Source organism: Biomphalaria glabrata, chromosome 10, assembly GCF_947242115.1.
Source record: "Biomphalaria glabrata chromosome 10, xgBioGlab47.1, whole genome shotgun sequence".
Taxonomy (NCBI): domain Eukaryota; kingdom Metazoa; phylum Mollusca; class Gastropoda; family Planorbidae; genus Biomphalaria; species Biomphalaria glabrata.
Window position 1 is genome coordinate 8,681,977 of NC_074720.1, and position 25,089 is coordinate 8,707,065.

General features: G+C 37.4%; 1 protein-coding gene across 1 annotated transcript in view; it reads left to right on the top strand.

The window, feature by feature from the left end:
- LOC106054331 (uncharacterized) overlaps positions 1–25,089 on the top strand; it is a 133,467-nt gene that overhangs the window by 84,976 nt on the left and 23,402 nt on the right. Inside the window, exons 4-5 of the mRNA XM_056044610.1 lie at positions 5,586–6,697; positions 22,383–22,436. Coding sequence (XP_055900585.1) covers positions 5,586–6,697; positions 22,383–22,436 — 1,166 coding nt within the window. The remainder of the gene's footprint in view (positions 1–5,585; positions 6,698–22,382; positions 22,437–25,089) is intronic.

Consider the following 25,089-nt stretch of genomic DNA (forward strand, 5'->3'; position numbering starts at 1 on the left):
TTCAACGATTCTACTGTTGCACTGACAAAGTTGGAGACTCGGATTTTACTTTTTGTCCTCCCAGCTTCACAAATCTCTATGCCAGAAATCTGATCCCCCGTGGGGGCAAAAAAAACAACAACAAGCAAAACAAAAAAAAAAGGTTACTTGAAAAAAAAAATTAAAGCTTATTTAAGAGAAAGAAACCGTTAATTACTGCCATTTATCTCAAGATGGCAAAGTTTGGTTTATTTACTACTATATAAAACAAAATAAATAAATTACTACCAATCGATAAACTGATTATTTTTTTATTTTTTTTGGGGTGGGGGGGTTGATTCTTTTTACCTGACAGACAGCGTGAGTTGATATAAGCTTTGTAAAAACTTAAATTTCTGTAAGATATTTGCTTGACTTTCTGTATTGGTAAATGCTTCCAATTCAACATTATGAAGACAATAGGAACACAGGTCTTTGGTCAACGTGGACATGTAAAGACAAACCCAGGTAGTGAAAGTGGTAGGCATCCATTTTTTACCTTTATAGAGGCAGGTGATGGGAAGCTTTTTTTTTTCTATGACAGACGATAAACGAGGGTATCATATAGCCAGCACAAATTCCAAAGCCTTAACTTTACCAGCGTGTGCCAGGTATCCATTAGCTATGGTCAGCACATTGTTGGCCACACAGCAGTTTCCCCTCTATAGTGGTGAATTTAACAAAATATTCTTTAACATAAATTAGATTTGTTTTTCGATTTTTTTTTCTGCTTTGTTGTTGTTTTTTCAAACGACTGTAAAACTGAAATGAATAACCAAAGAAATCTGCTTATGTACACAGATTTGTTCTCATTACCAGGCTGGTATCTAGAACACGTGTAAGTTTGAATCTAAGTTTAAAAAACATAAAGTTGAGTAATTCCAAGAATGTTGATGGGAGCAAACATCCATTTTTATAAAGCCGTTAACTTTCGCAATTTAATTAGCAAAAGTTCCCCCAGTGTTACTGATTATCCAACAGTTGCTCTAATTTCTAAATAGTTAGCTTACTTTTGAAAAACTCTTTTTTTTTAAATTGTCGTCTTTTTACTCAAAGAAATTTTGCTACGTTTGTTAGGGTTTTTTTTTAATATATTTTTTTTGTTCTAATTTTGTATGTTTTACCGTAATATTTGACCTACTTCGCTCAACTAAAGGTGAAAAATGTAAAAGTATCTTTTATATTCTATTCAGACCACTTCACCACTATCCCCTTTAGTAAGATTTTTAAAGCACTCATCACTTGTGCCTTGTTTCGGAAGCGTTTACAGCAAATTTAAAAATATATCATTTTTATTTATTGTTTTGAGTTTATGGTTTGATTGGTTAGTAGCTGACGTAGGCCTCTCATCCTGAAATGTCTTTCTTTCTTGTCTTGCTCAGTGGCTAGTGTGTCAGTCTTCCATCAAGGAGGCTGGATCCCTCGAGTTTAAATTGAAGTTAAGCAACTTCTCACATATTTTCCTTCTTTCCACATCCCACCTGATTCAGATGTCCAAGTGGTTCGAGGCAAGCACGCCCCTTTTATGAACCATGTGACCGGAGAAAGGCTTTTATCTCGTGGCCAGGATGAGAAATTGGCTCTTCACCGATCTCTCTGTCAGGAGGCCCCCGTCGACTAAGTGATCATTTATTCACACCCGTCTTGGCATGTTGCACGTTCTTCCGAACCCCTGCATGAATGCCTCCTTTCATGTGTGGCCGGAAGCTCAAGCCCCACATGGGGGCCATCTTAATGCCTATGCTGTCCCATCGTACCCGTGAGGAGAGCATCACCACACGTATGGGCACCTTTGGGAATCGGGCTGATGGGGGTTTCGGACTGGTTTAGCGAGCCTTTTTTCCATCCCTACCACGTGTAATGTAACCTCGCTAGAGGGTACGTGTGGTAGCCCACTGAGAGCTATGTTAGCTACCATACTTAGCCTATCCACTTTCCTGGGCGGACGTTTCCACGGAGGCGTCACGCTGAGGCGACGGTAGCTGGAATATCCTCCGCCACATCCCACCAGCTGGTTCACACAAGTGATTGGACAATCTCGAATAGATCATGCAGGAAATTACGCTAAACATAAACAGTTATACAAAATAATTCCAGTCGCACAGATTTATTATTGTAAATCTAGATCTATTACAAATTAATTATATGATTGATTTATAGTAATTAATACAATTACACTTAATATAAGCTTTGTTGTGTTTTTTTTTTGTGTGTTTTATTTTTTTATATTTTTCTTGGTATTTCAGGAACAGCTGAGAAAAATTAATATTATATTCATAAGGCTTTCTAATTATACTGGGGGTCATCATAAATGTCTTCCCTTATCAATTATCAATGTTTATATTGTGACTTATTTTCCACTTTTGATAAAGACTTTGCCCTTAACGCCATTTGGGGGCATATAATATCCATCTTTTCGTGTTATGCTTAGCTTGATGTAGACAAGATTGTTACCATTGTCTCTGGTTTGTGTACGCATGAATATGTTCTGTTAGAATTCAAAGAGGATTTTTTTTCTTGAGATAGAAAGACAAAAAAATGGTGAATCTGTTTTATGCAGGGCACTCCCTTTTTCTAATTAGATGAATGATTGATTTTCTAGTTAGTGGTGTGTATGGCCCTTTAAAGATAAAATGTGTGGGGAACAAATTGAATCGGATGAAGTGAATTTTGTTTGGGGTCAGTGATGCTGAATGATGAGTTTTCTATACCATCACACACACACACATACAGAACGTATTGTTAATCACTTCCGGTGTTTTCAAACATTTGAGGAATTGATAGATAGATAGATAGATAGATAGATAGATAGATAGATAGATAGATAGATAGATAGGTAGGTAGGTAGGTAGGTAGGTAGGTAGAAAGATAAGATAAGATAGGATAAGATAGGATAAGATAAGATAGGATAAGGTAGGATAAGGTAGGATAAGATAAGATAAGATAAGATAGATAGATAGGTAGGTAGGTAGGTAGGTAGGTAGGTAGAAAGATAAGATAAGATAAGATAAGATAAGATAGATAGATAGATAGATAGATAGATAGATAGATAGATAGATAGATAGGTAGGTAGGTAGGTAGGTAGGTAGGTAGGTAGGTAAAAAGATAAGATAAGATAGGATAAGATAGGATAAGATAAGATAGGATAAGGTAGGATAAGGTAGGATAAGATAAGATAAGATAAGATAAGATAAGATAAGATAAGATAAGATAAGATAGATAGATAGATAGATAGATAGATAGATAGGTAGGTAGAAAGATAAGATAAGATAGGATAAGATAGGATAAGATAGGATAAGATAGGATAAGATAGGATAAGATAAGATAAGATAAGATAAGATAAGATAAGATAGATAGATAGATAGATAGATAGATAGATAGATAGATAGATAGATTGATTGATTGATTGATTGATTGATTGATTGATTGATAAGGGTTTTCTTCTAGTCTGAAGATAATGAGGAATACAATACCAGCTGCGACCGACATATTTTGCTTATCCATTACTTATCCATCCCAGACATAGACATAACTATAGTGATCGATTTAGTTTCTCTTTTCGCTGTCCATGTGTGTCCTCGGTAGTAGATTTTCATTTGGCCTCAAATGTGTATCCCGCGGCCTTTTTAAATAAATCCCCAGCTGTCTCGTTCCAAAGCTGCCTGCTGTCATGTGCTCTCTTCTATGTCAGTTAAAGAAAGCTGGCGCCTAAGCAGGTCTTCAAAGCGTATCCGGGAGGGTATCTGGAAATTTAGGCACCGGATATTTAGGCACCCGGATATATAGGCACCCGGAAATTTAGGCACCCGGATAATTAGGCACCCGGAAATTTAGGCACCGGATAATTAGGCACTATTTTGACAAGGCGGAAAATTAGGCACCGGAAAATTAGGCACTCTTTAATTAGCGACCTTAATTTTGAAAATAATTTTAAAATGTTAACGTATATTTTATCCTTAGGCTATGTGCTATCTTTGACGTTATAATAAATAGACACTATAACGATTCTAGCTAAAGAAAAGCTGACAAAATGGAAAAAAAAAGATATCCGGATGCCTAATTATCCGGGTGCCTAGATTTCCGGGTGCCTAAATATCCGGTGACTAAATTTCCTAAATTCATCCGGGAGGGCATCTCTGTAGCACCGACCACCTTTCAGCTCACCAAAAAGGGATGCCTTTGGCATACGGTGGTCCCCCATATGGAATACGTACCCTGCTGTCGAGCTCTAAGCAGTCCCTCCATTCTTTTGCTAGCTTGGACAGATAGAACAATATGATCAACTCTACGTACTGGACCAAGGCTCAGGGCGATCCGAAATACTTCATACTCTTGTTCTACTTGTGCAACAATGGTAGAATGTGTTTACAAGATTAATGTAGTGGCTTGTTGGCTGAATATATTTGACACTCGACACGTCGTCCAGACGTAATAAAGTCTTGTGTTTGTGTGATGGTTGTATTAGTGTATATAGTATTGTGTTCATTGTTAGGTCATAGAATCTTGGTTGTATTAGTGTATACAGTATTGTGTTCATTGTTAGGTCATAGAATCTTGGTTGTATTAGTGTATACAGTATTGTGTTCATTGTTAGGTCATAGAATCTTGGTTGTATTAGTGTATACAGTATTGTGTTCATTGTTAGGTCATAGAATCTTGTTTGTATTAGTGTATACAGTATTGTGTTCATTGTTAGGTCATAGAATCTTGGTTTTAAGTTAAGACGAATTCTATGTTTATTTGTTTTGATTTTATTTTTTGTCAGGGGCAGGTATGGCGAGAGTGATTCTGTTATTTCTTTGTACTATTTAAGTATGAAAGAGTTATATCCCTTTGTTTATTCCTCCTCTTCTCTCCCTCCCCCCCCCCTTTCCAGGCATGAATGTGAGCAGTATAAAGTGATGTCTTTGAATAGCGGTTTCCGTTGGTTAATAGAGTGAATTGGTAATTCGTTAGTTGTATTATGTTCCTGGACTGGTGTTTGTTTATTAATATTTATTGTGCATTATTTGAGCTATATTGGATATTAAAATATTGTTATATTCTTGGGGATTTGGAGTTGGAGTTGATGTGTAGGCTATCTAGTGGTAACTGTTCTTATTTGAGTAACTAAACAATTATTGATAAGTGTAATTGAGTATTCATACCCCCTAACGAGCCAAGTCAAGAAACACAGGAACCAAGTCCAGCCAAGCTTAAGTGAACCCTGACAACTTGGTTAAAGTAGAGTTACAATCATTGGAGATTGTTTTTGTTGTCAGAGGCATGAGTTTTGAGACTAATCGTAGAAGTACTGTAGAAGTCAGTTTTTAATAGTTCAACATTTAATGGCGTTGTTTACAGATGCACTTTATTGTGATTGCTTTGATTAAATATATATTCTGTACTTAATATATCCTTGTGTTTTTTTTTCAATTGTTGAAAGGTTTACGTTTATGTGTCGATGTCAAAGTCTGTCATAAATTCACAACATTTAGGTTTCACTGACCTACATAGTGACATTTTGTATTGTTTATCTTGAAAGTCTCCAATTGTAATTTAACGTCACCTTTGTACGTAATTTTCAGAAACCTTATCAGCTACTGAGAACCAGACGTTTAGTTTCATACTCGCTGTCAAGAAACGCTACCCTGATGATTTCAAGGACAGTGACACGGTAGCCTACATCTACGAGAAAGTGGCAAACGCTACCATACTGTGGGACAACCCAGTGCATGATCAGATCCGGCTGAGGGTTAAGCCGGAAACAGCGGCCAAATCCACTCCGTCCATCAACATGAGTGCAGCGATGGGCCAACCGTGGGAGAACTTTAGTGCAACGCCAGTCGACTTGAGGACTAACAGAGCCGGAAGTGTTAGTCGGACTATACAGGTGGACACTTCGAGGAATATTTCGCACACGGGGCGCCGATTCAGGCGCTCTTTCAAAAGCAATAGCACCGAGGCTCCGATAAGCGCCTCAAACAACGAAGATTCTCTGGACGAGGACCTTACGCGTGTGACCTCGCTAACAATACTCGTCCAGAGTTTTCGTCACATACTTGACTACCTCATTTCCGGTGTTCATGAACACCTTCTTCAAAATTCCAGCCCTTCCAACAACGACGACGATCCATATATCAGCGAGGAAGAGGACGACATCCTGAACGAAGCGTTCGGCGAGGGTTACCTTCGATACGCCAAAGATTTACTTGTTCTCTACGCCCAGCTTTCAGAAATGTTTACTATGCAATTGAACAATCGCCTCACCTACGGTGCCGCCCCAGAAACATCAAAGCAATCAGGCAACAGTACGCCTCTGCATAATCCGCCTCTGTTACACAACAGTGAGCCTAGCGCGTCTTTAACTCTCGACGCCCCTGACTTCAACGACAAATCAAGCACGGGTGCTACGAATTCTAAACTCAGTGATATCCACGCCGTGGTTGAGGATGGCGTCTATGACACCCCGGGGATAAAGGGAGCCATCAGGCGGGTGATTCGAGACGTGGATAGTTCTAACTACAGCGTTATTGTAGAACCTGACAAGGGTCATAATGACACGACGACTGGGCAGCAGGTCAATCAGGACTTAGAGAAGGACATGATGCGGAGGCAGCTTCACCACAGCAAGGAAATGGAGATAGCGCACAAGCTTCACTACGCAAGTCTATTTGTGGTGTCCATCTTACTCATTGGGGTAAGTAAGTCTATTTGTGGTGTCCATCTTACTCATTGGGGTAAGTAAGTCTATTTGTGGTGTCCATCTTACTCATTGGGGTAAGCAAGTCTATTTGTGGTGTCCATCTTACTCATTGGGGTAAGCAAGTCTATTTGTGGTGTCCATCTTACTCATTGGGGTAAGTAATTCTATAGAGTTTCTTTACTCATATTTCTAAATATCTATTCTATCCATTTACAATGAGTCTATGACTTGTAGCAAGTAAAATAATTTGTAAAAATACGTATTTAAAAAAAAGCTTGTTCAAGGGGAGAGAACTCCATATTTACAGTTATATCTCTTAATACTGTCATATTTGTTTCCCTTTTTGATATAAACCTTAAGTAATTAATTGCCACTATTTATTTAACATTTAAAAAAAAATTAATCATGTTTTGTTAGGACTAATCAGTAATTGTACATAGTTTCAATATGATCCGAGAATGTAAAGTTGGAAAAATTATGTATTCAAAATTCGCACCACACGGACCAGACCAATAACCAGATTATAACAAAGTCTACTTTATACACAAGTTGGCCAGTTTGTTGAAGCTCTTAAATCAAAGAGAAACTATTTAACCAGATTTATTTAATAGGCATATTTTGATAGAATGAAATATGTTATGATGATTCATTTAGTTACGATAAAATTTGGATACAATGAAGTATATTACAATATTTAGTTTGTTTTAGGTGAAATGTCGATAAAGTTTATTGTGATATTTGGATTACTAAAATTATTTTAAAAATTTACATATAAATAGCTTTTCCCCCTTTCTCTCACCCTCTCTCTCTTTCTTTCTTTATTTCCTCATTCTCATCTTTCTCTCTCTCTCTTTCTCTTTTATTCTTTTTATCAATTCATTCTCTTAGCTTTTCGCTTCCAAGTTTCCAGAATTTATTAAAGGTTGTAGCAGTCAGAATTATTTTAATTTTTTTTTTTTATTATTGGCCTAAAATGGAGAGAGTACTGAGCAATTGTTTATAAAAGTGTATTTCGTAATTTTATGAATCTACGGAGGCGCGGTGGCTGGGATCCCGGGTTCGAATCCTGGTGAAGACTGGGATTTTTAATTTCGAGATTTTCGGCGCCTCTGAGTCCACCCAGCTCTAATGGGTACCTGACATTTGTTGGATAGAAGTAAAGGCGGTTGGCCGTTGTGCTGGCCACATGACATCATCATTAACCGTGGGCCACAAAATCCGATGACTTTTACATCGTCTACCAATTTCTGCCTTACAGATCGCACTGTCAGAAATTGGAATTTTTACTCAACATAACACTTTTTGGAGTACTTGTACAAACACATTTTTTTTAAATCCACATTTAAAGTACATTTTTAGAAGTATCCACACAAAATACATCGTCTGGTGTAGCAGAAGTGCTCATCAGAAATATTGTTCTTGAGCTTACATCTGATCCACTCCAGAAGACCTCCTTTTTACTATCCTTTCCAAACATTTTGTTTTAACTCTCTGATGGTACAAATTACTTTGGGCAGACGACAATGTGAAATTCGCCTGGCCCAGAGCTAAAACATCGTCCGATGCTCTCTTTGCTGGCATGTTATTTGGGATTACGTTAATACACTCCCTTGAGGGCCACAGATGTTTGTGGTTGTTTTTTTTTTAGCTTTTGTTTTGTTTTTGGAATAGCGTAAAAGTGCAAGTCACGAGACATTTGCGCCAAAATGTCATTCTGTGTTTCGATGGATATGTGTTTTTTTTTCTTTTTGGACTCGAGGCTTGAAGGGTTAAACTGTAGTTGATATAACTATTACGTTGGTATTTGGATTACAATAAATATCTGTGAAGCATTTTCATAGGACTCGCTCTAATTCTAGGTGTAAAATATTAAATGAACCCATTACAACTTATAACAGGGTTCTCAAGATTTTCCAGCTCTTGGAAATCTTCTAAAATTGCAAAATATATGAAAAAGCTCTGCAAATATTCTGAAATGATTGAAATCTCCTGAAAACTCATAAACCTGTCCTAAAAAATAGAGAAAATTGTCATTTGGAGTGTTATTCAATATGGGAAACTACGCGCGATTAAAAAAAAAGTGAATTGTCAACTTTCATTGAATAAAAGTAAAATACAAATACAAATATATTGTCTAATACAAAATCTTAATTTTTATTTATTATCCTTATCCCTACCCAGACTGGGCACCGCGCTATCCTTTTTGCATAGGGCGCCTCAATAGTTAGTGCCGACCCTTTGTACACATTCATGCTTAACTGAATAGTTGACGAGCCGAGAACGATGTCAATATAACATTCATTATGATGACTTAATTACAATGTGATGCGAAGGTTTAAAAACAGGTAAACATAACTATTCACATTGAATCACTAGGTAAAAATACTTTAAAAATATCTTTCACAGACTAGTAAGACCAATGCCGTTAGGACACAACTGGCCAGGTCTATCTTCAGTACGAAACTTCAGCCCCATTACTAGTCCCCCTAAACAGGGGTAAACAATCTGTCCCACCAACAGGTGCCGGAGAGAAGAAAACCTTACATCCGCTCCAAATACCCAACAAAACAAAAGCAATGTAGGCCTAGCTAGGTAGGTGCGTTCTACGATTGTGCACACCAAAAAACAATTGTAGCAGGAAAAACGCAAGGTACGCACCACAGGGTATCAAATGATGCATCACTTTTAAGTGACGCCAATAACCGTTTGGCTTGTTGGGCTTTATTGTATGCGTAGGTTGGTAAATATATCCTTAGACTGCTGATTGTATAGACATGTTTGCTCTATTGTTTATATGATGTTCCTGTTATCAGTTATCTCTCAACTAATCCTTCTAACGTGAACGCTGTAGGCTGGTCAATTGGATGGCTGCCTGGTCGTGCGGTTTGCGCGCTGGACTGTCGTTCAGATTTATCGATGGTCCCGGGTTCAAACCCTGCTCGCTCCCATCCCCCGTCGTCCTGCGGGAGGTTTGGACTAGGAAGTAATTATCTTCAACTCTGAAGGAACATCCGAAACATGTAAAACATGTTTACAAGCCTGTTAGTGTGAGTCCAAGTAGTAGAAAAGAATCAGCGGTGATAAGCTCCCAATTTGAGACGGTGCTTGTTATTAAAGCGTCCACCGGTTGTCCCACGCTCTCGTAGTGCAGGAGGGAGCAAGGGGAAGCAACGCTAACAGAGATGATATCGCCTGCGAATAGGACGGCGTTAAGGCGGGGATGCTCTTGAAGGATGCAAATATGAACATTGAGGAATCACCTTCAGAAGCAGATCTAGGAGTTCAGGGTTTAGCCGATGCCCTCTCTTCAGTCACTGAATAGGGCAGGGTTTCTTTAACGATCTATTGATCGGACTGACATTCGAGTCAAGAGCCTGGATTCAAGGCTACTTTATAATTGGAATCTTTCCTATCCCAGAGATCAGTGGGTTTTGGTACAGGCCTCAGCCAACCAAGCAGAGTACAAATATATTATAATAAATATGAAAAATCTATGAAAGAACACGTCCAAACGTGCCACTAAAAATTAAGAAGGACTTGATAGTTCCATGCAGGTTTAAGAGAGCCGAAGAGCGTTTCCAGTCAGCCGGAATGAACACATTGGAAAAGATGACAATCTTAGAGATAGGCCGCCTATGATCAACTAAAAAACTTTTTAAAAAGGCAACTGGCCAATGACTCTCTAAGACCTCGTTTACATAGTGGAATGAGACAAAGGGCAGGAAACTATAGTCTTGAGCTCTTAGTAGAACAGTTTAGCAGATGGACAGAAGTATAAGCCAATCCCACAAGATGATACCTCAGTTTAGCCAATGTGGTGACCACTAAATTGGGTCGCCGAACGTAGAAATGTCCAGGTTATCTAGACTCGTGCTTTAGAAGTTATTTTAAATAAATAACAGGTAGATAGACCGCGTGCCTTATTGTCTAATTTTGTGATTGACAAAGCAATAGACACCCTATTTGATCATTTACACCAAATGGCGATAATATTTTGCGACGTAAATTTATTCCAGATGCTAGGAAAGTACATTTATCGATATCGCACCATGAGCAGAAATATAGGGGAGGGGGTGATAATGGGCGAGACAATTGAGGGTTATGTCACAGCCTCGTTTGAGACTCACTGTGACATAAAGTGATCTTGTAGTCACTTGATCATCTAGTGCCTTTTGCACAGTAAAGCTAACGGTGTAAGACTGACCTCGAAGTGAAAACCTCAGTTGTTGTTTGGTCTTTGTAGAGTGTGGACGTATTTGTAGGTTTTCAGCTGCAGTATGTAATTCGTGAAGTGTATTCTGAACATGGAATTGTAACAATATTTTATGATGTTAATATGTGTGCCTTTGAGGCTGGATTAGCCAAAGTATGTCTACTCAATAAACTTATGGTCTGCTACCAAGTATCTTTATTCAATGTATTTAGTGCATTAAGTGTAAGTAGTAAGTTCTGGGAGACATTTGCGTTAGCAGACGTAAAGAAGCACCAAGAGAGGCGTGGACATGTCTATAAATACAATATAACTACACACTCGTACAACCCAACAACTGAGTTACAGGTCAACTCTACCAATTTCTAGAAATTAAAATATAACCATGTTTAAATTTATTTTTTTTATAATTCTCTTGAGTTTTATTATTTTAAACTCGATCTTAAAACAATAAATATAGATATAAATATAGATATAATACAATTCAGACTGCAATTCAGATACAGGATTCTACAATATTATGGCTGATCAAATTCCTCTACAATCAACTAGTAACATCTAGATCTCACGTTTTTGTAAGTCCTAACTCTGATTATAAACGCAACTGACTTCAACTACCTCCTTCAATAATTTCGTCTCCAAAACCTGTAGGTCTAGATCTATTACAAATGTAATAACTGACTGATCCAAAAACGCTTAATATAAGCTTTAAATGTAAGAAAATTATTTCTTTTTCTTCAATGTTTTTTATTAAAGAGTTCTTATGTAGAACGTTATAATGGCCCACACTTCCACCTGATATTTCTTTCACCTGATATGCTTCCACCTGATATGCTTCCACCTGATATGCTTTCACCTGATATACTTCCACCTGATTTACTTTCACCTGGTATACTTTCACCTGATATACTTTCACCTGATATACTTTCACCTGATATACTTCCACCTGATATTCTTCCACCTGATATACTTCCACCTGATATACTTCCACCTGATATACTTTCACCTGATATACTTTCACCTGATATACTTCCACCTGATATACTTCCACCTGATATACTTCCACCTGATATACTTTCACCTGATATGCTTCCACCTGATATACTTCCACCTGATATACTTCCACCTGATATACTTTCACCTGATATACTTTCACCTGATATACTTTCATCTGATATACTTTCACCTGATATACTTCCACCTGATATACTTTCACCTGATATGTTAATCTTAATGAAGTGTAGATTTACTCATTTTTAAAATATTTATTCAGTACTGAAGAGATGACATTGCCAACAACACATAAGACACTAACGTAAGTTTACGGTTTACACAACATTTCACATTAAAATTATTCATTAACTGTCCAAACTTGAAAGTCACTGGGTTTAAATAATTTATACTCTAAGTAAGATATGATACGGTCCTTGCACTAATTAATGTGTGAATTTCACTTATATAAAACAGAAACCATTTAGTTTGAAAGTGGTGCAATGAATTTGCTTAAAGGCAGAAAACGATTTTAAAAAGAAACAAAACACACTATTCAAATTAGAATTAGAAACACATGCACACACACATATTACGTGACCCATTCATCAAATCCATTTTTTTTCCAAGATGAAGATTAAAATCTTTGCCTGCATAAATAGCGTCCCTTTATCTGCCTTGTTTATAAAATCAATAAAGAAGGACAACTCTCTTCCTGCGTGTAGCATTGAATCATTATGGAGCATTAATTATTTAGCTAGCCTAAGGGGAATTCATTTTATTTTTTAAAAAATATGCCAGTTTTCTCCCTTGAATGTCCCACTTTTCTCTCCGGTTTTATTCATTTCCATAGTGATTGGACTTCTCAGACAATTAGAGCACGCAATCTTCGCTGACTGTAGCGTATAGATGTATTCACTCCCTTGTATGTTGTCCAATTTTTTAACAATTTAAACAGAGTACAGAATCAAACATTTTTTTTTTGGTGCCTGAGTTGTAAAGCATTTAACCTCCTCAGCGAGAGGTCTCGAGTTTAAATCGAGTTTTGAATTTCGGGATATTTAGGACGCCTCTGAAAACACCCAACGTTAATGGGTACCTGGAATATGTTAGAGAAGTACAAGCGATTGGTCGTTGTTCTGGTCACATGACGCCCTCATTAACTGTCAGTATTGAAACATGAGCTTTGAATTTGTATCATCTGCGCCCGCCCCAACCCCCCCCCCCTTTTCCATAGATCGAATGGTTTGAAAGAGGTCTCTGTTTGTATGTTAGCCAGGGAGTTTTTTTGTTTCGCAGGATCATATTGTGAAGATGATTCAGTTTACCAGAGGTACCAGTGGTTCAGTCAGTTACCTCTAATGCTGCGGGATTTCTGTCTCAAAACGGATTTTGACATTTTTTTTTGCTCCTTCTTTTAATCATTATTTTAAAATTATTTTTGGTTGTCCATCTTTCTTGCTTATAGCATGCTCAGTGCGCTAGGGTCCAATCTCTTTTGTGGACCGGTGGGAGGAGAGAGAATCTGGGACTGGGAGAGTCTTTGTTAGGAAACAAATTAATGAAAACTTTAAGAAAAAAAATTAAATAGTTTATGACCAGAAGAAAATAACGGAATTAGAAAAGTACAACACTAAATTGTAAGTCTTCTAGTAGATATATACTGCCGCAATTATTAATGTATTACTGCACATAGAAATGTAATACCCCACTGAAAAATGTAATAACACACTTAGTAATACAGTAACCCTCTTAATAATGTAATAACTCAATAATGTAAGGACTCAAATACAATAACCCACAATAATAATGTAATAAACCACTTAATGCCATTACTTTTCCCAACGTAAGTCAGGTACCGATTAGAGCTGGGTGGACGCCCTTAAGATCCAGAAATTCAAAATCACAATCTTCACCAAGATTGGAACTCAAGACTCCAGATTTGGAAGCCAACCACTCAGCCACGTCGCCCCTTAATAAATAATGCACAACTTATAAATCTTATTGGATTTTCACACATGTAGGGACCAAAAATAAAACTCTATAATTCTTCAATTTATTATGTATCATGTGATGAACCACTTTTCACAATTGAACAGTGTCATTACAGAATAATAGTCCACTTTTAAACGTAATTCAACTTTCACAGATCTAGAGGCCGAAAATTAAACAATCATAAATAAATTGAGTTAAACAAAATGGCGAATGTGCCTCTTCCAATCCTCTAATTCTTATTTTGCTTTGCTTTAACATGTAAATTAAGACTTGTTTCGACAGCCTATGAACGAATTTTATTTGAAAAGAACTGTTTGAGAACCTTTGGTCCGATTCAGAAGGCTCGTGACATTTCATGTTTTCGATCCCCCGGAATTTAATTCAAAGATAAGATTATGAATGCAGCTATCATGAAATATGCATGTGATGAAAATATAAAGGTAGAGAAAAAAGAAAACACCTCGGTTATTATCATTGCATGAAAAACTCGATAGTGTGTGTGTGTGTTTGTTTGTTTGTTTACGTGTATCTGTTCATGCTTGTGCTGCAGAAATGAAAATGTGTGAACACGTGACGAGACCGACAAGTAAGAGCGTCCTCAAACGATGAATGTTATCCTCTAGTCTACACGACAACCAACTCTAGGGAGTCTGAAGTAGACGCACACTTGCATGAGTGTGTTGTGTGCAGGCCTCTGCCTGAACAGGGAGCGTTCCAGTGTTCAGTCCAATCATTGAATCTATGGACATGTTAACGTTACATGTCTAGCTTGTAGGCGTCATAAACGGATGCTCCTTGACGCATCGATGAATAGAATGATAAACATCAAACATTACGTCGGGCGGCGATCAATGGGAATATTTACCAATTGGATCTAGACGTGACGGACGGACGTAGTCCAAGACATTAAGTCCCGTACGTGGAAAACTGTTTATAAGAATAGATGCACACCACAGTGCTTGCAAATACTGAACTCGGTTGTTTTAAGTCAAGTGTTAGCAATGCTGATGATTTCCAAATCTATAGATCTATTTTATTATAATGAGCCAGATTAGAAAAGTTGTTCCCCTTTTAAGACCTTGCGATCTATAGGGCAGATGATGTAAAGGTCATATGTTTCTGTAGCCCACGGTTAACGTGGGTGTCATGTGGCCAGCACAACGACCAGCCGCCTTTACTTTTCCCCAACTAATGTCAGGTACCCATTAGAGCTGGGTGGACTCAGAGGCGCCCAATTATCCTGAAAATAAAAATTATAGTCTTCACCTGGATTCGAACTCTTTACCCCAGGGCCAGCGCATCCTGTATGCAATTAGCCAGTTAGTTTAATTATAATAAATGTTTTCTTTTTTTCAACTTATTCACCAGTCTGGACTTTTTTAATGTTGCTACTCCTGTTTTCATTTTTTTTAGATATAATGTATGACCAAGAGCCGACTGGGTGACAAAATCGGCCCGGGCATTTCTATACAATCCGTCCCACACATTGTATATCGTATGATGGGCATCCAATTCTAGGTCTATCTGTCCTCAAAACCATTATGTTAAGTTTGATTATGTATCGATAACTGTACGCGTGCATTAAGGGAACTCTTTATCTTGCCTTTTTATCGCTAAGTGTGTAGACCCTTAAAGGATGAAGCCCACTACTAGCACTGTCTACGGATGTAAGCTACTACATTATTTCGGAAATAGGTTAGATTTAATTAGTATTACACTGTAGAGCCTGTGAAAGATTTACACACACAAAAAATGACGCTCAGAGGGCCCCTTTTATAAGAGAATATTATAAACCTTTAACAATTTAATACGTGCTAACGGTGCTATAGTGGTATCCATGCGGCCCTTCTCTTGGTCATACCGGCCCATTTAGGCAATCGGCCCACCGGGCATCTGGCGAATGCCTATATAGCCAGTCCGCCCCGTGTATGGCCATATATTTCTAGTATTAATCATATATATTTCTTTATGTGTTCAATTTGAAGCTGTCAGTTAAATAAGAATGAAGCAGAAGGCGTCGAGTTGTGAAAGATTCAGCAGTAGCGTCTGACTACCTCAGGTCCCTATGCAAACTAATATTATACTATTGGATAGAACTCCAAGTTATCAGGCATTAGGAACGTAAGATGCTACTCTCATCTAATGTGGCCGGTATAAAATGTCTCCGTCTAGTTTAGAGAAAGAGTGGTGCTGATTCCTCAGCCCAGTAGTTCAACTAGTCTCACTACACTATTGATAGCGGCTCAATGTAATTACGGGTAGTTGTAGATCTGGCTTCCGCTACATTGATGTTAATTCACGTCCGGCGAGTCCGCAGTCACGTTTTCCCGGTGACCAGGTCATGTCTGTATGTCTGTGACATCATCTCACTCTCTCTCTCTCTTCCTCCCTCTGTTTTCCTTCTCTCCCTATCCTCCACCCCACCACCCCTCCTCTCTTGTACCACATTCTCTCTCAGCGACAGTGACAAGATTGATGCAAATGAGATTGTGGGAGTTGCCCTGACCTTTTGTGATCACCATATTATTGTTGTGTGGGTGCCTGTAAACGTGTGTGTGTGTGCTTATTAACCGAATAAGCAAGTCGAGTACAAAGACAGCAGGGAAGCAGCTGGACATTCATATTTTGAAGAGAAATCTAAGATAGAAATATAGGAGAGAACTCTAAGAGAGAAATATAGGACAGAATTTTAAGAGAGAAATATAGCAGAAAAATCTACGAAAGAAATATAGGAAAGATACCAAAGAAAGAATAACGGGAAACTCTAAGAAATAGAGATGTATATTGAAATCTTACATAAAAGTCTAAGAGAGAAATCTAGAAGAGAAAGATATAGGAGAAAAAGGTATGAAAAAAATATATTTTAAAAATTAAAGAGAAATAATGTAAGATAATAAATGTAGGATTTTTTTTCATTTTTTTTTATTTAACCGTGAAAGAATTTGAAATGGGACTTTTCGTTTTTAATCTTTTCTAACAAATTAATAAAATTAATCACAGTTGTAAAAAAAATTCAAATTAAATGAGGAGTAACTTTTTCTTTAATTTTGCAAACAATTTCTCACATTTTTCATTCTTTACACCCTTCCACTAGATTTCAAGGGACAGATAAAGTGAGTAATATAATCTTCTACTGATTTTTTTTTTTCTTTTTTCTATTCATAAAGAACTTTATAATGAACAGTCAAAACGATTTAAATTAAGAACCGCAAAAAGACATTAATTTGAGATGCTAAAATCTACACAATATATGAAAGGTACCTGAGTGACTGCCTTTCGATTCATACAAAATATGACAATTTCACTTACATTATGCCTATAACAACTAAGCACCTTACATGATCGGAACGGCAGCGATTAATTTTACCCAGATATTTATTTTTTGTTATTCGTAGCTTTGGGGACATTGAATAATTGTATAAAGTTTCAACTTTATCCGACATTGTGAAGTGAAAGTTTGCAAAATTGTACCAGACTGATAAAATCTTTGTTTTTAAAAAGGCAGCAGCAGTGAATAAAGCATTTTGTTTTGCGTTTTTAATTATGTAAAATGGTTCTGGCAATATATTTCTCTGTGTCGAAGTCTCAATTAATAGAAGTCAGCACAATACATTTAGTAGGTCACGATGTTGGTGCGTAAAAAAAAAGACAGTTTGAGACTCGCTGCTTTACAAGAATGTTTGATGGTGCTAGTAGATTTAAATCCTGTTAGTGTTTCTTGATTGATTACTGAGAAGAAACGTTCCTGTAGGTTGTTGTTTTTTTGGTACAAGTTTTTTCTAAGTGGCCAGTGACTGGTCCTAAAGTCAATGTGAAGTGTGCGTAACTGACCAAGGTTCATGATGCGGTCCGCCTTGGGGTCAGCTCGACTCACTGAATGATAAATGAGGTCGCACTCGCACGTTCGACCCCCCTCGTGACGTAAGAGAGAGTAAATCGGAGATCTGATTCTTGAAGAGGAAATCTGTTGGTGTGTGTGTGTACCTATATACAGGACTTAAAGAAACACTTCTGTATGTGTGTATAGTTTCTGTTGGTAGGTGTGTGTGTGTGTGTGCTAAGAACTAATAACTATGAATAAGTGTCAACGGAGTACATTTTTATATCTTCTCTCTCTCTCTATCTCACTCACTCTCTTTCTCTCTCCCTCTCCCTGGGTATCATTAGGCCTATTCTTTCATTCTTTATCTCTATCCATGCTTCTCTCTCTTTCTTCTTCTACTCCTGATTTTCTTTCTTTAACTCTTTCTGTCTTTTCTCCCGGTTCTCTCTGTTCCTAATTCTTTCTCTTACTTGGATGTTGCAAAACATGTAGGTCGCAGCTGTGGCTGCGTGTCCACTGGGAATACTGCAATGGGCACCATGTCAAATGTCTAGGAAAGAGTTCTGGACAATTAACGACAGAATCGACACCAGCAGTCGGGAGAAGGACGCACAGTATAGAATTCACATGGTTGTTGTTGTTACCTCTTCAAACCATGTGGTCTATAGGGCAGATGATGTTAAGGTCACCTGTTTCTTTGGCCAAGGTTAACGAGTCGGGTATTATGTGGCCAGCACAACGACCAACCGCCTTTAATTTCCCCAACTAAAGTCGGGTGGACTCAGGAGCGAACTAAAAATCCAGAAGTTCAAAAATCCTAGTCTTCACTGAGATTCGAACCCAGGACCACAGGTTCGGAAGCCAAGCGCTTGACCACTCTTCCACAGCGCCCCCAGATCCGCTTGGAGGACATGCATTAAGGAGTTATCGTTTATCGCAAATGGTGTACAAATCAGAAGTAGGAAGAAGACCGAAAACGCTGCAGCGTCTGGTGATTACAAAATGTTCTAACCTGTGACAGTGGATGTGATTCTAGCATTGGACTCTTTTAGTAGCTTGAGAAGTTGCTAAAGAAAAGAAAATGTAATCTCCCGAGCAGTAAAATGTCACAGAGATTCAAACAAGGTTGTTCTTATTGGATCTGTTCATTTGGATATTGCTTTCGTGGATTTGTTTCTGTCATTCATTTCTGAGTTTCGTTGTGTTTGGGAGTGGACAAATAATCCGTAACATGTAATCCTGTACATCTAATCCTTTACATTTAATCCTGTAAATCTAATCCATTAACTCTTTCTCTCCTAACTGACGATACCAGCGTTGATTCCAACAGAATGTGGTAAATAATTACTGAGAGAAAGAGTTAAATCATCGTAGCATCTTAAGACATACACTATCAAGAATACCACAAAGTGACACCATAAATAGTATTTTATAAAATCAAAATAGTCATGGCAGTCCTATTGATTGAAATGTATTAGCTTAGCCAAAATAATTTGCCACTCACCCCTCCACCACACGCACACCAAAATAATAATAATAATAATAATAGAGACACAGATACGGGCCTACAAGTGCGCATGAGCAGACGTGGGTATATTTAGCTGGGGGGTCACAGTTGGCTCTGACACTAAACACTTTCAATTATTAGGCGAGACACATAGTTTTTGGTCGCTGGTGGTCTCATTAAGCCTGGATTGTGTGGTCTTCCCTCCTCGGACTTTGGTCAGACCCCGTCACGAATTTGATGGCATAATTGGATAGGTGGCGCTGTGTGATTTACAAAAAAAAAAATTCGTGGGGGAGGAGTAAAGTCTTCATTCAAGATCTTACATTGTGCTCAATGGACCATTTTTTTTTACAGTTTTTTTTTTACAAATTACAAATAGATAGATAGATAGATAGATAGATAGATAGATAGAGAGAGAGAGAGAGAGAGAGAGAGAGAGAGAGAGAGAGAGAGAGAGAGAGAGAGAGAGAGATAGATAGATAGATAGATAGATAGATAGATAGATAGATAGATAGATAGATAGATAGATAGATAGATAGATAGATAGATAGATAGATAGATAGATAGATAGATAGATAGATAGATAGATAGATAGATAGATAGATAGATAGATAGATAGATAGATAGATAGATAGATAGATAGATAGATAGATAGATAGATAGATAGATAGATAGATAGATAGATAGATAGATAGATAGATAGATAGATAGATAGATAGATAGATAGATAGATAGATAGATAGATAGATAGATAGATGGGTGGGTGGGTAGGTGGACGGACGGACTGACGGACGGACATACAGAGAGACAGGCAGGCAAGTAGGTAGGTAGGTAGGTTGGTGGACGGACGGACGAAAGGAGGGATAGATAAATAGATAGAAAGCGATAGATAGATAGTTAGATAGGTCAGATAGATAGTTGACAAAGTAACACAATTGACTAATGTTTAAAACTAATAGACTGCCGAAGAAACCTAAAATAATCACAGAAGACTAACAGAGATTGATACTAACAAAATATAATCTGACTGAGGACACTGGAGATAAGTTGGAAATGAAATTATATTGGTCGAAGTAAAACGCCGAAGAGAGATAGAGAGAGATATATAGAGAGAGCCAGCGGCAAATATTCGAAATGAAGCTACTAAAAGTTAAAAACTGCTGGCCAATAGAATTACACCGTCCCACTTACACACAAAGTATTTTTATGGGATGCTATTATCGATTTGGTCTAGAACCTAGAATCATCTTGAAATGTTAACCTATTTATTTATGTGGCATTTTTGTGGGGATATAGAGTGAGGAGGGAAATGACCGGAAATTTAATCTTGGTTATCGTCCCTTGTTTTTTTTTTCTTCTTAAAACCACTTGGTCCGCTAAGATGAAGATATTTATAGTTTAATTTATTTCGGACCATTTTTTTTTCTCTTGTTTAAGACTTCTGTCGGAGAGATTGTGGCGTAGTTCTATTATGTTTCATGATGAGCCACAATGAACAGGCTCTATTGGGACCGAATCCTTAACTGTTTGTTCTATAGTTGTGTCTGGTAAAATAATGCTGGACTACATTTGTAGGACACTTTTTTGGACATAGCTTTTGAAACTTTGCATTTCTAATAGAAAATCTTATTTCTATGAAAATTTGGAGACACGCCCTAACTTAGTCAAAACTGGTTTAAAGAGACGTAGAACAATCAATAATTTTTTGACAAAATAATGTTTAATAAGTGTAAATACTATAATTTCAATTGCCCAGTCTGTTATTATATACTGACTAGAAAAACTAGATTACATCTGTATGATCGGAGTAGTATCATTCTGTTACCTACAGATCCTTCTCCCTCTCTCTCTCTCTCTCTCTCTCCATTTTCCTCACGTTCTCTGGCCCTCTTTATCTCTCTTTTCTGTCCTTCTCTTTCTGACTTCTTTTTTATTTCACAATTTTCAAAGTGTTTTTTTTAACTATTTTTCATTCTGTCTCTGCCTCTCTCTCCCTCTCTCTCTCTCAATCTCAATGACTTTCTCCCAATTTACTACTCTCTCTCTCTCTCCCTCTCTCTCTCTCTCAATCTCAATGACTTTCTCCCAATTTACTACTCTCTCTCTCTCTCCCTCTCTCTCTCTCTCTCTCTCTCTCTCTCTCTCTCAATCTCAATGACTTTCTCCCAATTTACTACTCTCTTTCTCTCTCTCTCTCTCTGTTCTTCTAACCAGATTTCTATTGTACAGCCACTTTTGTCTTGTTTTGTTCTCTTTCTTGTATTCGCTTTAACTTTCTCTTATTACAAAGCTTATATCAGCTCACTCTATCTGTCTGTCTGTCTGTCTGGTAAAAAGTGTGTACACTTTATTTCTCCCACACCCATGAAAGTGTGACGCCAAGTTGTACTAGGATGTCCTTGTTTGCGCTTTTCTCGTAATGGCCTCCATGTCATCGCAACTCTTACTATGCATAGTTCATTTTGTCGGAGAAAATGTCCCGCAAACCTCATGCGACGCTTTGTCACATCCTTACTAAGGGGTCGACTCTCAGTTCGGCATAGGATTTCCTTGATTGAACCCCACCCACACCCCCAGCTACGCCCATGATATATACATATATTCCATTTATTCTCTGATTTCTTTGCTTATTAGAAAAGCTTATATCAATTCAATTGATATATATATATATATATATATATATATATATATATATATAGTTTTAAGGGCAGAGTTCTTACCCTTTAAATACGTTTTTTTTTTGTTTTTTTTTTTTAAAGATTTTTATTTTTTGTTCCTGTTACTTTTTCTTCTTTTTACTTCCACTGTTTCTCTCTATCTCTTTAATTCTCTTTCTTTTCCTTCTATTTCTCTTATTTTTTTTTTTGTTCTCTCATATCACTATTCGCTTGTCCCTGTAGAACTCTGTCGCCATTTTCTTTTTGTTTTTTATTTTCTGCCTAAATCTCAATTTCGACTCTCCCAGACTTTAAGTACTGGCTTAGTTTGACTTCATAATTATCTCTTCAACCATTTCCACTCCGTCTGTCTTAGTCTGTGTGTATTCTAGTGCCAGGGTCTGTGTGTGTGTGTTAGAGTGTGTGTGTGTGTGTGTGTGAACGTCTGACAGTAATATAATCCTCTTACACTGTTCTACCCTCTGTCTCTTCCTCAGGTGTTGATGAAGATTGCCTGCTCGGGATCTCATTTTTTCAAAAGAAAAATTCAGGTAAGGATAAAAAAAAAATATTTTTAAATTTCATCATCCTTCTCAGACGGTCGGATCTCATCAAATTTTTTAACGCGCAGTAGCGTGCCGGCAATAGGCTGCTGAGGGCAACAACCGGTATAGAGAAAAATGTTATGGATTTTTTAAACTTTATGAAACTTATGAAACTCTTATAAAACTTGGACTTCAAAAATTCCTTAAATTATTATTAACTTTAATTCCTGGTTTTAAATTCTCACTATGTCTATATTTTATGATCAAAGCGCAAAATCTGGTCAGGAGTCCATTTTTTTAAATAGTTGAATTTGAATCTTAGACTATACTGATTATCGTCAAGCCATCCTAGAAGTAGAACAAATATCTTTTTTTTTATTTAAACGAATAAAGATAGTGCAAATGATGTGAAAAGTATTTTTTTTAGAATTTTTTTAAATATTAATCTTCATCATCATCCGTGTTTTCTTTTACTCGTGGAACACGTGACTCTTCTCGGTCTCTTGCTGGCATTTTAATTGCTTTTTGTCATCTTAAAGTGTGGCCAATTCATCTCCCCAATCTAAGCCCTGTCTAGCTCTGTTGTTGGTATCTTAGGATGTGACCAATCCACCCCTTAATCTAAGCCCTGTCTAGCTCTGTTGTTGGTATCTTAGGATGTGACCAATCCACCCCTTAATCTAAGCCCTGTCTAGCTCTGTTGTTGCTATCTTAGGATGTGACCAATCCACCCCTTAATCTAAGCCCTGTCTAGCTCTGTTGTTGGTATCTTAGGATGTGACCAATCCACCCCTTAATCTAAGCCCTGTCTAGCTCTGTTGTTGCTATCTTAGGATGTGACCAATCCACCCCTTAATCTAAGCCCTGTCTAGCTCTGTTGTTGGTATCTTAGGATGTGACCAATCCACCCCTTAATCTAAGGTCTGTCTAGCTCTGTTGTTGGTATCGTAGGATGTGACCAATCCACCCCCTAATCTAAGGTCTGTCTAGCTCTGTTGTTGGTATCTTAAGATGTGACTAATCCACCCCTTAATCTAAGCCCTGTCTAGCTCTGTTGTTGGTATCTTAAGATGTGACTAATCCACCCCTTAATCTAAGCCCTGTCTAGCTCTGTTGTTGGTATCTTAAGATGTGACTAATCCACCCCTTAATCTAAGGTCTGTCTAGCTCTGTTGTTGGTATCTTAGGATGTGACCAATCCACCCCCTAATCTAAGGTCTGTCTAGCTCTGTTGTTGGTATCTTAGGATGTGACCAATCCACCCCTTAATCTAAGGTCTGTCTAGCTCTGTTGTTGGTATCGTAGGATGTGACCAATCCACCCCCTAATCTAAGGTCTGTCTAGCTCTGTTGTTGGTATCTTAGGATGTGACCAATCCACTCCTTAATCTAAGGTCTGTCTAGCTCTGTTGTTGGTATCTTAGGATGTGACCAATCCACCCTTAATCTAAGGTCTGTCTAGCTCTGTTGTTGGTATCTTAAGATGTGACCAATTCACCCCCTAATCTAAGGTCTGTCTCAATTGTTGTCATCTTTTTTTAGGGGGTGACTAATTCAGCTCCCCAATCTAAGGTCTTTCTAGCTTTTCATAGGGTGTGACCAATATCCCTCCCAATGTATATCACTAATTCAATATTGTACATTGAACTATTTATCTTTATAACTTACTTTTACTAGCAATGAATAAATTAATACATTTTGGACACAATGCCCGAATCGGAGGGACACTGTCCAGGAACTCATAATTTTACTGAATTCATCTTACTATGAGTTGATTTTTCTTTTTTTTTTTTTAAGCTTACTCTTGTCTTGTGTCTTCTGGCTATCATTGTGATTGGGAAAGAGTGAGGAAAAAAAAGAAGGAGCGGGAAGGAGAGACTGGGTGGAGTACGCATGATTAAAGCCTCGGGCCCTTCTGGGTAGATAAATCTTTGAGTATTCACTCTTAAGGTTGAAGCCTAAAAGCCTTGTATGTGCGCAAGTGTGTCCTTGCATTAGAGAGCAGAAAAGAAAAAGTTTTCTCTGGTGAAAAGAGAGAAGACATTTTTTTTTGTTCAATGATAAGCTTTATTGATTGCAAGAATGTGCATTGAACTTAGATTCAGTTTGTGGGTTGCTCGTGTGGAAATGAAACGAGAAACATCTTTCCATCTGACATAAAGAATATCAAATCTAGCGCTTAATTAGTGAATGGAACAGTTTAAGTTAAAGCAACTTGGCAGCTCTGTTTTGATTCTATAAAAAGCGAAATATTTTGTAAAAACTTTTTTTTTAATTTATCCTTATCTAAGAGGAAGAACAGCAAAATCACTGTTATACTGCAGGAATAAGCTCTCTTTCTTCATAAAAAAAATTAATCACCACTAATTAATGAATTAATTGGTTAGTTGTTTTTTTATTGATTCATGTATTGAAATCGACTATGAATAATTAATGCGAAGTGGGAGAAAAAACATGTACAAAACGTGATAAGGGAATTAACTCCACTTATACAGCCTCGTCTCTAAATAAGTAGCATTTTTATTTTCCTATTTCAATACCAAACAAAATAATAAATTACAATAATTAATGAGCTAATTGGTACATTTTTGTATTGATTTATGTTTTCATAGGTACATTGAATAATTGTGCAAAGTTTAAACTTGATCAAAGAGCTGGTG